Genomic DNA, 15,658 nt, shown 5'->3' with positions numbered 1-15,658 from the left:
GGTCCTAGAAACAGCATAGCAAGGGCAATGGAGGTCTGAGGGTGGGGGGCAGGACCAATGAAAGCTGTTCCCATCCTTCCTTTAGAGAAAATTTTCTCTGAGATCCAACCTACAATAGAGGATTTTGACATGCTGAATTTTCCCTGTGTTTTTTTCCACAAATACTATACTTCATCTTAAGGGTAGTTACATGGGATTCTTCTCTCCAAAGATTATATACTGCTTTTAAGTAGCTCAGCACACAGTAGGAAATGACACTGAATTACATTGCTGCAAAGGGATAAGTAAAGACTGGAAGTCTTTGGTTACACATGCAATAATATTGATTAAACTTGCTCTGAGTTAATCCTCATTAAGAATACTTATTCTACTACTGCATGCTTATTGGGTTTACGTACTGTATGTGTGATATATGAATGTTAATTTAACAAGCAGTAATAAAATAGGTCTTGAATATATATTGTCCTAATTTAAACTATAAATTAAAACCAGGTATCTTCCATCATCAATGGACAATTTTGAATTTGGAGCAATCAAGCATGGAAAATTATGCTTAATTATATTCCAAAATGTGCTTTCCCTGCCTTTTATCTATACCATGCCCAATGAAGTTTGGAAAGAGCATTATTCCTCATAAAGTTATGCTATCTAGTCACTGCTGTTGGTACATTTACAATAGAGTTAACACTGTAGACACAGATATGTTTCATAACTGGCTGCATGAAAAGTAACAATCTAGTACAGATGATGCTGGTGCATTTAAAGAGAAGGCCTCTCAAGAAGTTTCAATCAACCGGAGGTAGATGCTTATCAATAAACTGCTTTGCATCCATCATTTCCTCAATACATGGGCTATGCATCATGCCTGAATAAGTCTTGAAAGTTATGTTGGCAGGATTTATCATGTTCTTTAGCCTCTCAGAGGTGAGAGATCCAAACATCGGCGGAACCAAAGGATCACAGTCACCATGGCACTGGAGAATGGGGATATCTTGGTTGACGCAATTAACGGAACGTTGTGAAAATGTAGTCCTCAATGGAAGCCAACAACTGAGTGCTAAAACACCTGCTAGTTTCTGTTGTGTTGTGAGAGCTGTATACAGTGCTAGAGCTCCTCCCTGAGAAAATCCTCCCAGGATTATTCGGTGTGAGGGAATTCCATTTCTTACTTCTTGCTCTACAAGCAATTTCACATTCTCTGCTGCTACCAGCTTCATCTTCTTGTACATCTGGAGAGAGTCCAATGATATCAAACCAAGACGGCATAGCCATGTTCATGTTTAGTGAAACTGGCATAACCGGCGCATGTGGACAAATATACTTTACATGTGGGCTTCTGATGCCAGCAAATGCTTCAGCCCACCCATGCCCTGTGTCTCCTTATCCATGAAGAAATATGACCATGGCGGTGGCCTTCTTAGCGGCCGGGATGATAGCAGGGAGTGGGGCCGACATATTGTTGCCGCACATACACTGGACTCTCCGCAGCGACCAGTGAGAAATTGGCGAGGGAGGGGGAGCCGGAGGAAGGTTGGGGAGGGTGGAGAAACAGGCAAAGTGGGGAACGGATTGGAAGAAGGACTTCTTCTAGAATCCTTCCTGCCCCTGTTGAGCTGGCATTTCTCTAGTCATAATTAACCAGAAAAGAAGTTTCTTCTATCTTTGGTACAAATTCCCTCTAATCAAGGGGTGAAATTGATATGAACTTGAATGACTCTTTTGAGTTATGGCCTGTAATGGACAGAGCTAGGCCTGTGCCCTTTTACCATACCTGCTGGACCCTTTTGTACCCTAGTGGTCTGGAGAGAAAGCCAGCAGGGATCAATTAGGGCACTCAGAGGGAGAGGGAGGGGGAGGAGCAGAGGAAGAAAGCTATATAACTGATGTTGAGTCAGAGAGGATTACGTTCCTTAAGTTTAGGAATCTTGTGTCTCATGTTGCTTCAAGTGGAAGTGTGCTCTTCAGTATGGTGATCTAGTGTTGTACACACTCGTTGATGGTTCTCATATACAGTCTTTCAGAGTTATTTGGAAGCTGCAAGGGCAGATAGAGTTCTGTAGTTTTTAAAGGCTCTCATATAGTCTTTAAAAGTTAGGCAATCTGTGGGAAAAGTAGCATTTTTTGAAGTCCAAAGTAATCTGGCACTTACTCTCTGCTCTAACACTTTATTCTTTCAAGAAACTATCTCCATACCTTTGTCTCTCAGTAAATTACATTTGTATAAAGCTGGTCTTAATCATTTCCATTTTACATAGAATCATAGTGTTGGAAGGGACCTCCAAGGTCATCTAGTCCAACCCCCTGCACAATGCAGGAAATTCACAAATACCTCCCTCCCCCCCCCCCCACACACACAGGGACACCTGCTCCATGCCCGAGATGGCAAAAACCTCCTACAGGATCCCTGGGGAAACTGGCCTGGAGAAAAATTACTGCCTGACCCCAAAGTGGTGAACAGAATTCCCTGGGCATGTAAGAAAGAGCCATGAGAACTAAGCACTGATGCAACCCTTCCTGCCCTCCTTCTCCTGACCTTCCTAAATTCACAGAATCAGCAGTGCTGTCAGATGGCCATCTAGCCTCTGTTTAGAAACTTCCAAGGAGGAGCCCACCCCCTCCATAGGAATCCTGTTCCACTGAGGAACTGTTCTAACTATCAGGAAATTCTTCCTAATGTTTAGCCAGATATTCTTTTGATTTAATTTCAACATGATGGTTCTGGTCCAATTTCCCCCCTCACTGTAAAATATGCCTTTCTGTTCTTGTGTTAAATCTAAATTTTCCTTGGTATTAAGGATGGGAAGGGTTACTACTGTGTTTTAGCAAAGCATGGACAGAATACTGCAGGAATGGCTAGCAGCAGACCAGTAACTGTTTCTTCGGCCTTTTTCAAAGGTGTGTTTGATGGTGTGAGAGGGAAGTCTGATGTGCTCAGTAGTCTCCAGTTAACCCACAGATCGATACATGCTGCCATTGTGAGGTATCCAGAACTAGACTAGGGGATAGGTGGGTTTCCTGCTAAAAATATTTTAGTGCCCCCTGCAACTACCCTAACTCATCGCATGACCCTACAGAACCAGCTTCCCTCTGAAACCTTAATTTGTATGCCATGTTCAGATAAAAATATTTTTCTTGATTCTAAAATGTATGTGATAACGTCCTATTGTACTGTTTGATGACATGTTTGGGACCTGTTTTGTAACACCTTATTTGAAAAGGTGAATTCTGGTGAGTGTGCAACCAAGGGAGAAGGGGGGTGGCTTGAGGCTCTGCAAAAACCTGTTTAGTCAAAGTGGTAATCCTTGAATGCTGAAGTTTGAGCTCTTCTGTTCCAGCCTGTGGTGTCTGCAAATGTACTGTATTGCTCAAACATAGTAGCACTAGAATGGCTAAGACTTCTTGCATGCGACTCTTACATGCATAAAAAAGGATCCATACTGTAGCTGACAGACCTAAGTTTGTCATGCAAGTTCAATCTTGATTTTTACAGTTGTGTTCACAATGTAAAATTCAGAGTTGAATCAGTTAACCTTAATCTTGAATTTTTTTTTTTTTTTTTTGCATTACTATATTCTCCCAAGAATTGGATTGGTTTCTTCTGAGTAGCTGTTCTTTAAATCTTACAGGACTTGAATAAACAGTGCAACACACTAATAGAAGAAATGCTCCAAGTTCTTATCTATGTTGTAGGTAAGACATGTGTGCCTATAGGAAAGATGAGGTCTACCTCCTTCAGGGGTGGCCTATCCTTCTATTCAGAAAATCTGATCAAAAGTAGCTTCTGTAGTTCATTCTTTACTTGTTTGTTTTCTGTAATTCATGTGCACAATTGCAGTGGTTTAGCAGGCAGTCTCTTTCCCCCTTACAAAATCTTGCACCTCTGATTCAGAGAGCTGAGAATGAGTTTTGCCATTCATTTTACAAATACTAGGTATAACAGAATATTTAGTATCTAAAACAAATGTACACTGTGTATTAGGCATATTTCCTATTATTTCATGGTTTTTGTGCATCACACTGATGAGATCTGTGCCCATGCAAAGCAACAATTTCAGAAATATAGCGCTATAACCTGAGGCGTGGGCTTGAACCAAGAGCACTGAAGAAGGTGGAGTTGTGCCTTAACTGGTCATTTCCTTTTTAGACACCACAGCAGTAACAACATGAGGAAACTTCTCTGAGATTTTACCTCAGAGCTACCTTTTCCTTCTCTTACAGTGAGTATTCATTGTCATATCCTTAAGAGCATTCCAAGAATCAGGGAGCGCTGCTTAAGGATTCTCTGACCTTTTGAGCAACCTGTACTGGTCACCTATGGTGAAAGGCACCACATTCAAAAAATCATATGAGAGAAAGTAGAAGTGTTTTTTCACCTTTATTCCACAGCATGGATTAGACACATCTATGTGTTTGCTGCTTTTCATCCTAGAGTGTCTGTTCCAGCTTTGATCTCTGGATCTGGCATACTTTTATCTCAAAACTAACCTGGCTGGCCTCTCTGTTTCATGGCCTCTAATTCAAGGTTGTTATCTCAACCAACGTTGAAACAAATTTTCCAAGGCCTTGTTCAGCTGTATCCATTGCAGCCTCCCATATCTTCATGGGTCCTCACTCAATTCATGAGCATGCCTCTTGAACCTATGGCATTCTGGACCCTAGTATTGTGTCTCTTTCAAGACTGCCTTTCTCATCACTGTCTGCTCTCACCTGAAAAGCATTGGAACTCACTGCCCTTAGAGCAGGCACACGTTTTCTGCACTTTGCAGAGATAAGATGGTTCTCCATTCTGATAACACCTTCTTGCCTTAGATGTTGTCAAAATTCCATTTATATCAGGACCTAGCCCTGACCACCTTTTTTCCATCTCCAGTGATGGAAGCTGATAGGTCATTCCATTCCCTAGATGTCTGTTGAGGGCTGACCTTCTACATAGATCATACCTCTTCCTACAAGAAGCAAACCAGACTTCTGCTCTGTTAGTAAGAGTCACCTCAGCATATTAACCACTGGATATCCTACCTAAATAATTAAAATCTGCTACCATTTATCACATAAACCGTGCTTTTGACTAGGACAATGGCTGCTTTCTCTGCATTTATCTCTGTGCCTCAACAGTGCCAAAGCGCTGCCTGGACTTGGCCATCCACTTTTCTTAAGCCCTGGCACCAGGGCACGGATGGATGTTTATTTTGGCCAAACTATAGTGCAACCTGTCGTCTGCTAACAGTGTCTGCACCCATCTCCAGGTTGGTAAACTTACTAGTTTTCATCCATCAGTGTGATGCACAGAGGTCTCAAAGAAGTAAAAACAGGCTGCTTAAATGTAACTGTTGTGTTTTGAGTGCTCCTCTGTGCATTCACACAACCCAGCCTCCCTCCCTGCTACAGGTGCAGCATATGTTTAAGTTGGAAGAAACTGAGTACTATATGCATAACTGTCCCATCAAGTCTGAGTCTGTACCTCTGGGGAAGGGGCTTTTCATGCTTATGTTGTAGCTCTAAAAATTCATAAAACCCTTGCTGTACATGGGTGCAAAGTCCTTCAGTGTGAATGCACAGATAACCCCTTGAAGAACAACAGCTGCAGGTAAACAATCTGTTTTTATAAGTCTTATTTTCATTAAGACAATATTTCTCAAATTACTTTGCAACTGTGTATCCATTGTTACCACTATCATAAACTGGTTCCTGAGGCCCTCATAAAATAGTCATGTGCTCCACCATAATTTATTCTTGCAGCCTCTTTTGTTTCTCTAGTGTCCCTTACGTTGAGCCTATGATAGACTTAGAGTGGGTAGCTATTTCTCTCCCAAGAATAGCCAAGTTGGACTGACAGCTCAGGCATCTCACTGGATAGCCCATTTGTCTGTTCCATGGATAAAGTCATGTGACTGTTGATTTACAAGACTACTATATAGCACTGCTTCTGGAGACTGTGGGGACAGGCTTCTGAAGGTGATTGATACTGGCATTAATAGTTTATGAGGAATAAAAATGAAATATCAGCAGAAAATATGTCACCTCTGTATGAATGGCAAAATGCACATTTACTGATTGACTTGCTATAAAACTGAGAGCACTGTGTCTAATATTCTTTAGATAATACATTTTTATATTGATCCAATGCTCACCAGATGAAGGCAGATGGCTGAAGTCTCAGCCCTTGATTTTTTCTTGTATTAAGGCCAAAATCAACTGAGAAGGGAAGGAAGGTTAATTGTAGGGCCACTATATAAAGGACGCAAGGGGGGAAAAGCCTGCAAAAATTAATGGATCTATTGATAACCAGTCAGAAGGGGTATAGCTCATAAACCTTCTGCCATTGTGCTTATTTAATTGGGAAGGTTGGGATGGTGCTGTTACCAGTTCAGAGTTCTGCAATGTTCAGAAACTTATTTGTGCTTCATTTCTAGCATTTGATGTTGCCTTTAGGGAACCATTGGTCTGTTGATAGTACTGTATGAAAAGGATACTGCATTTTAAGTTCACTGCTTTTCTCCATTGTTTTCCGTGTCAGGAGAAAGATATGTACCAGGTGTCAGTCATGTGACAAAAGATGATGTTACTGTGAGAGAAATTATCCATTTGCTCTGTATTGAACCAATGGCTCACAGTGCTATTGCAAAATCTTTACCCAAAGATGTGAGTAGTTTTTTTTTTTTATCTTTTCCCTCCCTCCCTCCCTTCCTATGCTTGCCCCTATCCAGAGGCTCCTTGGGGCACAGGAACTCTCATACATATGCACATACTCTTCCCCATTTTCTGAACATTGAGACTGAATATAAATGCATAATGGGCAAATTGATCTGAATGTGGACACCATCCGCGCAGGAAATGCTGCACCTTGGAGAACCCATGTTGCTTTAGGTAACTTTGCACAGCATTGATATCTCTTAGTTGTCTAGAAAGACTCATGCTAACATCTGTCAGATGCCCCCCTCAGTAACTGAGTAATTGTACATTTGCATTAAGCTGTTCTATGCATAACAAAACAAATACCACTATTACAAGTGTTATACTTATCCAGAGTACAGCTGTGCAGTTAGACTAATAGCTAGTTCATGTAAATCAAATCTTCTCTCATAGTATGAGATTTGAAATATGTGGTGCAGACACTCAAGTTACATTTAACACTGTTCAATTAAACACTGTGTATTTACTGTTGTGTATAAATGCAGATAATAAAGTTTTCCTCTTTAGTATATGATGCAACTAAATTGTGGTAGAATTCTTAGCTATATCATTTAGAGTGCAAGTGCAGGATTGTTTCCTTCCTTTTACTGTTTGAATTGAATTGCTGCTGCATTGTTGATGTTATTGACAATATTTTTTATTAAAATATCTGTAGACTTACTATTAGGTAGACTTCACTTACTATTTGTCATAGTGCATTACCATGTGAAATGTTTTTAACAGGAAAACAATGAGACTGGTATGGAGAGTGTCATACACAAAGTGGCCTTATTCAAGTAAGCATTTACTCCTTTTCTTTCAGAAGTGAACAGATAATGATGTGAACTGTTTGTCATGCTGCAACAAGTTTAATATGAGAAACAGAAGCTAGGGAACCACACAGTCCCATGGGCAGGATAGCAATTTGGAAATCCTCTGCCCCTCTATGTCAAGATTCTGTATGTTCACATAGAGTAGCTGGTCAATTCTTCATCTCCTCCTCTTCTTTGCCTCTCAATTACTCTTAGTATTCAGTGTGTGCTGGAGCATAAAACAAAGTTTGAGTCCAGTGGCACCTTTAAGACCAACGAAGTTTTATTCATATTCAGTTCTCATCAGTCTGAAGTCATATTTTTATATACTCTGCAAGTACAGAGCCCCTTGTTGATGCTGGTTTCATAATTCACACAGGGGGCAGACAGTTTACTGCTAATATGTAGTAATTTGCTTTCAAAAATTCAGAGAAAAGCCAGCTTTCAGAATTGTGCTCAAGTGGTGGGGACTGTCTGTTTTCTTGGACACCAGAATGCTAACTGTGTTGCAGGGAGTGGTTCTTAAGGACCCAACTCAAGGTAGAGCTACAATGTCTTTGCTTTCTACAGATGCACACTAGCAGCAGATTCTTCTGGGGGGGTGGGGGGACAGCAAAAAGGCAACTTTATAGGGACTTACAGTCCAGCAGAGGAGGCTTCATGACGCACCTGAATATTCTTGGTCATGAGCAGACCTACTACTGTGCTGTAGAACTCTGTGACAAGATCTAGAGCACATACTTAGTTCACTTGGTTGTGCCTCATACTTCTTGCACCTGTAAGCTGCAAAATAAATTCAGTAATGATGGGCAAGCTGTCTTTCAAGAAAAAAAACGTTCATCCTGAGGAACTCCTGAATAAGCTTCTAAAGAATACTAGGGATTCCTGGGAAATAGCTGGGAATCTTCTGTCGTAATTTTTATTGTATAATCTAATAAATATATCAAAAATAGCATCGTTTCCAGCTTTCACTTTCTTATTTGTTGGATTTTATGATTTTCTCTTGTTCAAAGTGGATTAATGGAGAAGGTGGTTTCATAATTATGCAGATATACGGTGCTTTGTAGATAATAACCAGCTCTTGGGAATAGAAGCCACTGCATATGAAACAAAATGTCATATATATGTGTCTAGTAGCCACGGGTCCTCCCACTACGTGCCCACGAGGTCCACTCAGGGCTGGGGTACTGGCTTATTCCTCAGGGAGTAAAAATCCTTAGAGTGCTGGTTGGAACCGTTATGCATCTAGTAGTATTGTCAGAGTGTGACCCCCTGTATTCATATACACCAAACATTTTGTGGAATTACATTTGAATTACACCACCGTTATTCAAAGCTATGTTATATTTGTAGCACCAAACTAATTTGTGGTTTTAAATTCTGGTTTTATTGATGTTTTAATGTTTAACTGATGAATAATTGTAAATTGGGGTATTTTATTTTGTTTTATTATTGTACTACTGCATACTGTATTTTATATTATGTGAGCCGCCCTGAGCCTGCTTCGGCGGGGAGGGCAGGATATAAATTAAAAATTATTATTATTATTATTAACATCTCATTTTTATTCCAAGACCTGAAATAGTTTCATTTATTTGTATTATTGTGAGTAATTATTAAATGTATTAATCTAAGTTGATCTTTTTAATAAAGAAAGCCAGGTGTATCGTGCCATGGAGTTTACGAACTGAAAGATGAGTGCCTCAAAGAATTTAATATGTTCTTTTACCATTATACTAAGACTCAGCACAGCAAGGTAAGAAACTATTAACATTTATTATGAAACAGAGGTAGGACATGTATTTATGGAAAAGATGGAAAAGGGAGAAGGGATGGAGAAGGAATGCTTAATTAAAATCAATATGAATTAATACAGATTAGACCTGTTGTTATCATTCTGGAAGCATAGTAAAATTAGCCTCAGAGGCTTTTTTCTATAGGTGATGAAAGATGGAACTGGACTGTTGTAATCTGTAAATCCAGACAAGAGAAATTTGCAAATGGAGATTGTGTCCAGAGCTAAAAAACAGCTCTTGGAATCTAATTAAACCTGTAAAGTTTAGATCCTTCCTTATTATCCATTACCTCAAGTGATTAATTCCAACATTAAAAACTTAGGTTAACTTTATGTTTTCTAAAGGCCAAACTAATTGTTACACTTTTTAATGAGCTGGGTCTGGGAGAATTCAGGCTTGATTTAATCTAGAACCCATTTATTTGTGGTTTTGGCAGTCTACAGTATCTGTAAAACTCTCCTCCCACATCATATTTCAAATAAATAAAAATTCTCCTTGTCACCTTTCTTCACTGTCCAACTTTTGTATCCATAACTAGTAATGGAAACTACTATACTATGAAGTAGCTTGGTATTGGTGTCCAGCAACATTGCTTACACCTAAGGGTCTTTTCTGGTTTCTTCATGGCTTCCCTTCTCCTTCTGATTTCTTGGTTGCTGTCTCTCTTTTGGTTGATGATTAAGACAAGGAATCGGAAATCCTGAACAATTTTAATTTCTTTGTCATCATCATTAAAGTTGTATGATTCCTCAGGAATAATTACTTTTTACTACTTGATGTTCATTTGTAATCCTGCTTTGGCATGCTCTTCTTTAACCTTTACCAGTAGTTGTTTAAAGTCTACAATTTTTTCTGCCAGTAATGTGTTGTCATCTGCATATCTCAAATTGTTAATTTTCCTTCCACTAGTTTTCATTCTATCATCATTTAAATCTAACCCAGTTTTCCTTATGATATGTTCTACATATCTGAAGAATTGTCAAAGTGGAGTTTGTTATCTCAGCATTCCCAGCTGAAATGTTAATATATCAGTTCATGTTCATTGGCAGATACTAACGGGAGAAGCAATGCATTGGGAGTTTCTCTGTTACACTATTTGTTAGTTAAGCCTGTCTGATATACTTCTGAATGTACTAAATACCATTCATGCATTTGGTCAAGAGACCTTTTATTTTGTTGCTACTCCAAGGAATAAATTAATTGACTGTCTTTTAACAGGCTGAACATATGCAAAAGAAAAGAAGAGTACAGGAAAACAGAGATGAAGGTAACAGGTTGAAATGAGAGTGATTTACATGAAGTACAATTGTGATAAAAGAAAAGCTTTGGCTTTGTTCATAACCATTAATGATCAAAAGCAATGAAATAATTGTATACTGCTGAGCCACTTATTTACACACGATGTTTCCTCTAAGCTGAGTTAGTGTGAGCTAGCTCACAGTTTTTTAACCTCTGGCTCACACATTTTTGTCTTAGCTCAGGAAAAATGTCCCCAGAGCAACTAATTTATGCAGTAGCTCACAACTTTAATGCCACTAGCTCACAAAGAGGAATTTTTGCTCACAGCTAAGAGGGAGTATTGGAAGTGACCTAAAACATTTGGAGATCTGAATTTCTTATATGGTAAATTTTGTATGCTACCATGTAAAAGAACAGTGTTGTCACTTCATTTGTGTAGAAACACCAGTGCACCATTCTAGCAAGTATCCAGTGGCCTATGGTCCTTTTTATTCTTCTGGAGGTACAGAGACTGACACAGACATACATTAAAGCCATTGAACTCTGGCTTGCTGTTTCACTGGTTTAGGATCATGCTGCTGTCACTTCTTGGCCCCCTCTAGTTTTACTTCATCAAGACAGTATGTTACATAGAAAACTATTTGATTATAGAGGCTGATGTCTTGTTGAAGGAGGTTGATGTCATATTGGAGGAGCTTATTACTATGTAGTATTAAGTAATTGACAGTCTTCTGGTTTCCCTTGACTTGTCATGAAACCAATTATAAACTATCTCTCTGTCTAGAGCAAGGCACTCAGGACCAATACTCTAATCTTGTGAGCAAAAATTCTCTCTGCAGAAAGGTGGGATCTAAGTGTTGTAATAAATAATATAAAACCTACTTGGCAGTTATGATCAGAAACAGAGGCCCTGAGTTGAGTGGTCGCTAGAGACAGGGCCTTTACATTGGTGGCACCTGGGCTGTAGAACATTCTTCTCACAGTTGCTCTCCTGGATACAATCATTGTTTGGCTTTAGTTTTTAGGCATCAGGAGATTATTTTTCTGTTTGCCTAGACATTTAGTTGACATCTCTCCCCTCACTTTTATCTTTGTGAAAATTGCTAGTCTACATTTTCTTTGTCTTTATGTTTTGTATTTTGTGTGTGTGTGGTGACTTCTGGCAACCCCTACTGGGATTGGAGGACATTCAGAGAAGTGGCTTCATAACCTGGGCTCTGCCTCCCAGTCCTGGTATTCCAAGGAGGTCTCCCATCCAAGTACTTGCCAGGGTTGGCCCTGCTTAGCTTCTAAGATCAGGTTTGCCTGGGCTATCGAGGTCAGGGTCCTGGTCTACATTTTCAATACTGAATTGACTTTTTAGTTTTAGAATGGCTTGAAATTTGACTACTTTATAATTTTAGTGCTTGTTTTGTAGTTTTTGGTTGGTTTTATTCATTTTACATTGAAAACTACCTAAGCTGAGACCCATCAGCTAAGAATGCAGTTGATGACTGTATTTGTCTGCCTTTTAGCACTGCCACCTCCAACACCTCCTGAATTCAGTGCTGCTTTCAGAAATGTGGTAAAAATTCTAAACTGTGATATCATGATGCATATTCTGAGAACTATTTTGCAAAGAGCACTAGAGCTGGAAAGCCATCTGTGGACTGAAGTAATGATCCAAATGGTATGTTTGCCAACAATATCTTTCCCTAGAATTTCTCTTTTGACCAGGGAGCAAAATGGGGAGGGGGACAACAGGTACAGTTCTGTGTGGCCCAGGAATCCAAGGGAAACACAGTATGGGTTGGTACTGAAATAAGTTCAGTTTTGTTTCAAAAATATTTTTTTTCCATACGTTGGTATGTCTGGGATGAAATTTTAAGGATAATAAAAGGGAAATGACACAAGTTTTAATGTACTCTGAGAAATGATGGTCAGGCTCTGGTTCTGCTTTGTTTGTAATTCTGTTACCTTTATTATCTTGAAAGTTTTCCCATTATATGATAATGTAGTAAAAGTGCTGAACATACAGGCTATATTCTGTATGTTGTTTTAGCACTTAGTTTGCCTTTGAATGCCAAAGGAATACATTTCAATAATGGCTATAGTGAATGAATCAATTTTTTTTTTTATAGTTTTTAATGACTTCTACTTTGCTGTTGATCAAAGCTAAAAATGGCAGTGGAGTTGCTAATCATCCTACTTTTTTTCTTGTATTCAAATTCAGCTGCATGGGCTGCCAATTTGCCTTGCACTATTTTCCTAATCTACTTCACCTTTCCTATACTGCTTCTGTTAGTCCCACAAGTGAGAGAAATGTACAAGTGGCATTACTGTCTATGTTTCTTTTCCTCCCACAGGGCTAACAGTAGTTTGGGAGCAGGGTCTTGGACTGGGAGAATGTTCCAAGGGGTGAAGAGTTAAATACTATTTTCCCCTCTCCCCATTCTGCTAGAGCCCAAGCAAACTGGAAGCCATCCCAACTGCTGAATTTAAGTGCAAGAAAAATAATATTAGCATGTATTATTATGCAAGCTCAGGTTATATTTCTTTGCCCTCAATTGATGAGTCCCATCTGAATGTGTGAATACACTCGGTTCAGCACATTATATTTGAGGTAAATGTTGGGGTGTTTTTATTGTAGAAAAAGCAGGAACTGATTTGGATATTATGCCCCACCCCCTGATACAACTATTGTTTTACAAGGGGTTTTTGTAGAAAAGGCCCAGCGGGAATTCATTTGCATATTAGGCCACACCCCCTGACACAAAGCCAGCTGGAACTGCGTTCTTGTGTGTTCCTGCTCAAAAAAACCCCTGAATGTTCTGGAATTGATTTGATTTGATTTGATTTATATCCCGCCCTACCCCACCGAAGCGGGCTCAGGGCGGCTTACAACACAGAGGTTCTAACAATAAAATTCGAATTTTAAATACAATAACAATTTACATAATTAAGACATTAAAAAATATTTAAAAACATTAAAATCAGTACATCAATCCAACAGTGTGCTATCTATAAACTTCCTTCAGTATTTTGGTAGTTTTGGTGCCAGTCAGTTATAGGCCAACCGGAAGAGGACTGTCTTACAGGCCCTGCGGAATTGTCCAATATCCCGCAGGGCCCTGACCTCTTCCAGTAACTGGTTCCACCAGCAAGGGGCTGTTATTGAGAAGGCCCTATCCCTGGTTGACTTCAACCGGGCCTCCTTTGGCCCGGGGATTACGAGCAGATTTTGGGAGCCAGATCGCAGTACTCTCTGGGGAACATATGGGAAGAGACGGTCCCTAAGGTAGGCAGGTCCTAGACCATATAGGGCTTTAAAGGTAATAACCAGCACCTTGTACCGGACTCGGTATATTATTTGCAGCCAGTGCAGTCCCCGAAGGCCCGACTGAATGTGCTCCCATCTAGGGAGCCCTAATAACAGCCGAGCGGCAGCGTTCTGCTCTAGCTGCAACTTTCGGGTTAGGCACAGGGGCAGCCCCATGTAGAGGGCATTACAGTAATCCAGTTCTTTCCCCAATGTTGTTTAATATTTACATGTGCCCCCTTGCCCAGATTGCCCGGAGGCATGGGCTGGGTTGCGACCAGTACGCTGATGACACCCAGCTCTATCTACTCATGGACGGCCGGCTTGACTGTGTCCCAGAAAACCTGGACCGGGCATTACAAGCCGTGGCTAGATGGCTTAGGCTGAGTAGGCTGAAACTAAATCCAGCGAAGACAGAGGTCCTTTGCTTGGGTCGCCGTAGTCTGGGGGGGGGGGGGGAATTCCCCTTCCAGCCCTTGACGGTGTGCCACTGACAATGGCGCACAGGGTCGAGAGCTTGGGGGTACTACTTGAGCCTGCCTTAACTATGGAGGCCCAGGTAGCAGCCACTGCTAAGTCCGCATTTTTTCATCTTAGGCGGGCGAGGCAGTTGGCTCCCTTCCTGGAGCAGGACGATCTAGCAACAGTGATCCATGCAATCTAAGGAATCGTCAGGGAGCCAGGGATCCCGTAGAGCCGTCAGGAACCGTTCTGGATCCATCTGACTCCGCGGGCGAGCTAAAATACGCTCGCCGCCTAAACGGGCTTGGGGTTTAGAATAAATACACTACATCATACAGAATAAATACACTACATCATACAGTCCTTAGCAAATTTGGACATCAAACCAATTACTGTTTTGTTCCTCTGTTTGGGCACAACTTTTCAGTCCCAAGTAGTCCCATGGAGCTTGGGATAAAATTTCCTACAGTCTTTTTAACTTGTCACATTGAAACATACATTTTAAACTGATAGTTTAAACATATGGTAGTATAGCTTTCATGCTGTTCTGCTTAATTTAGGGCCTGGGGAGCCTGGAATTTATCCACTATGCAATAAAATAACAGAAACGTTTTTTGAAAAAAAAAAACCCAACAAAGCAATGAGCGCAAAAAATATTGACTGTGAAATTCTTATTTATTAGGTTTTGCTTATGGGCAAAAATGTTGATGGAACTCAGATTTTTAGCTAATCTATTTTATATTATAAGCACAACTTCCTCTGTTGCTATTGGATGTTGAGCAATGATCATCATATATCTAATAGTCAAATGCAGACCAGCAATTAAGTTGAAGGGGGTTGTGGGAGCTGTGGTGGCCCTGGCAGCAAAGTCCAGTAGCTGCACCAGGTTCACTGCCAGTGGCAGCAGTAGTGAAGGAAGTGGGAGCTGTAGTAGGGGAGGCAGCTATAGCAAAGTGGGGAAGGGTGGAAGTCATAGTGGAACACATATCTTGCAAGCCAGAGTGTGTATCATATCAGACTAAGTGATTATGTGAGGAGGCCCAAATAAATCATACTGGCTTGTACTTTTCTAGGTTCTTCACCTCCTTGCTTTGGGTTTATTGGAAGAAAAACAGCAGTTAGAGAAGGTTCCAGAAGAAGACACCTTTGACTTCTACCATAAAGCATCAAGTAAGTGCTGCCTTTTATGAAATATTCATGCTGTGCTAAACTAAAAAGTTAACTCATTGATCCAAGAGTAGCATGCCAGGGAACAAAATTCCAAAGTGGTTTCTCAGCAGAAGACGGACAGATATTTGAAGTGAAGATGCAGTGCTTGATTATGAATGTAAAAAACCCTGATGAGTTCTCACCAGAAGCAAAGGGCTATTAATAAACAA

At 40.3% G+C, this 15,658-nt stretch overlaps 1 protein-coding gene and 1 pseudogene across 2 annotated transcripts in view; one reads left to right on the top strand and one right to left on the bottom strand.

Moving 5' to 3' along the window:
* The window catches only part of UBR1 (ubiquitin protein ligase E3 component n-recognin 1), a 160,371-nt gene that overhangs the window by 88,810 nt on the left and 55,903 nt on the right, over positions 1 to 15,658 (top strand). For both annotated transcript variants that reach the window (XM_060261180.1, XM_060261179.1), the window contains exons 20-26: positions 3,627 to 3,690; positions 6,518 to 6,642; positions 7,417 to 7,469; positions 9,138 to 9,240; positions 10,499 to 10,547; positions 12,034 to 12,188; positions 15,353 to 15,449. In XM_060261180.1, coding sequence (XP_060117163.1) covers positions 3,627 to 3,690; positions 6,518 to 6,642; positions 7,417 to 7,469; positions 9,138 to 9,240; positions 10,499 to 10,547; positions 12,034 to 12,188; positions 15,353 to 15,449 — 646 coding nt within the window. The remainder of the gene's footprint in view (positions 1 to 3,626; positions 3,691 to 6,517; positions 6,643 to 7,416; positions 7,470 to 9,137; positions 9,241 to 10,498; positions 10,548 to 12,033; positions 12,189 to 15,352; positions 15,450 to 15,658) is intronic.
* Positions 113 to 1,527, bottom strand: LOC132589853 (acyl-protein thioesterase 1-like; annotated as a pseudogene).

Source organism: Heteronotia binoei, chromosome 21, assembly GCF_032191835.1.
Source record: "Heteronotia binoei isolate CCM8104 ecotype False Entrance Well chromosome 21, APGP_CSIRO_Hbin_v1, whole genome shotgun sequence".
NCBI classification, from domain to species: Eukaryota; Metazoa; Chordata; class Lepidosauria; order Squamata; family Gekkonidae; genus Heteronotia; species Heteronotia binoei.
This window is presented reverse-complemented; position numbering and strand designations above follow the sequence as displayed.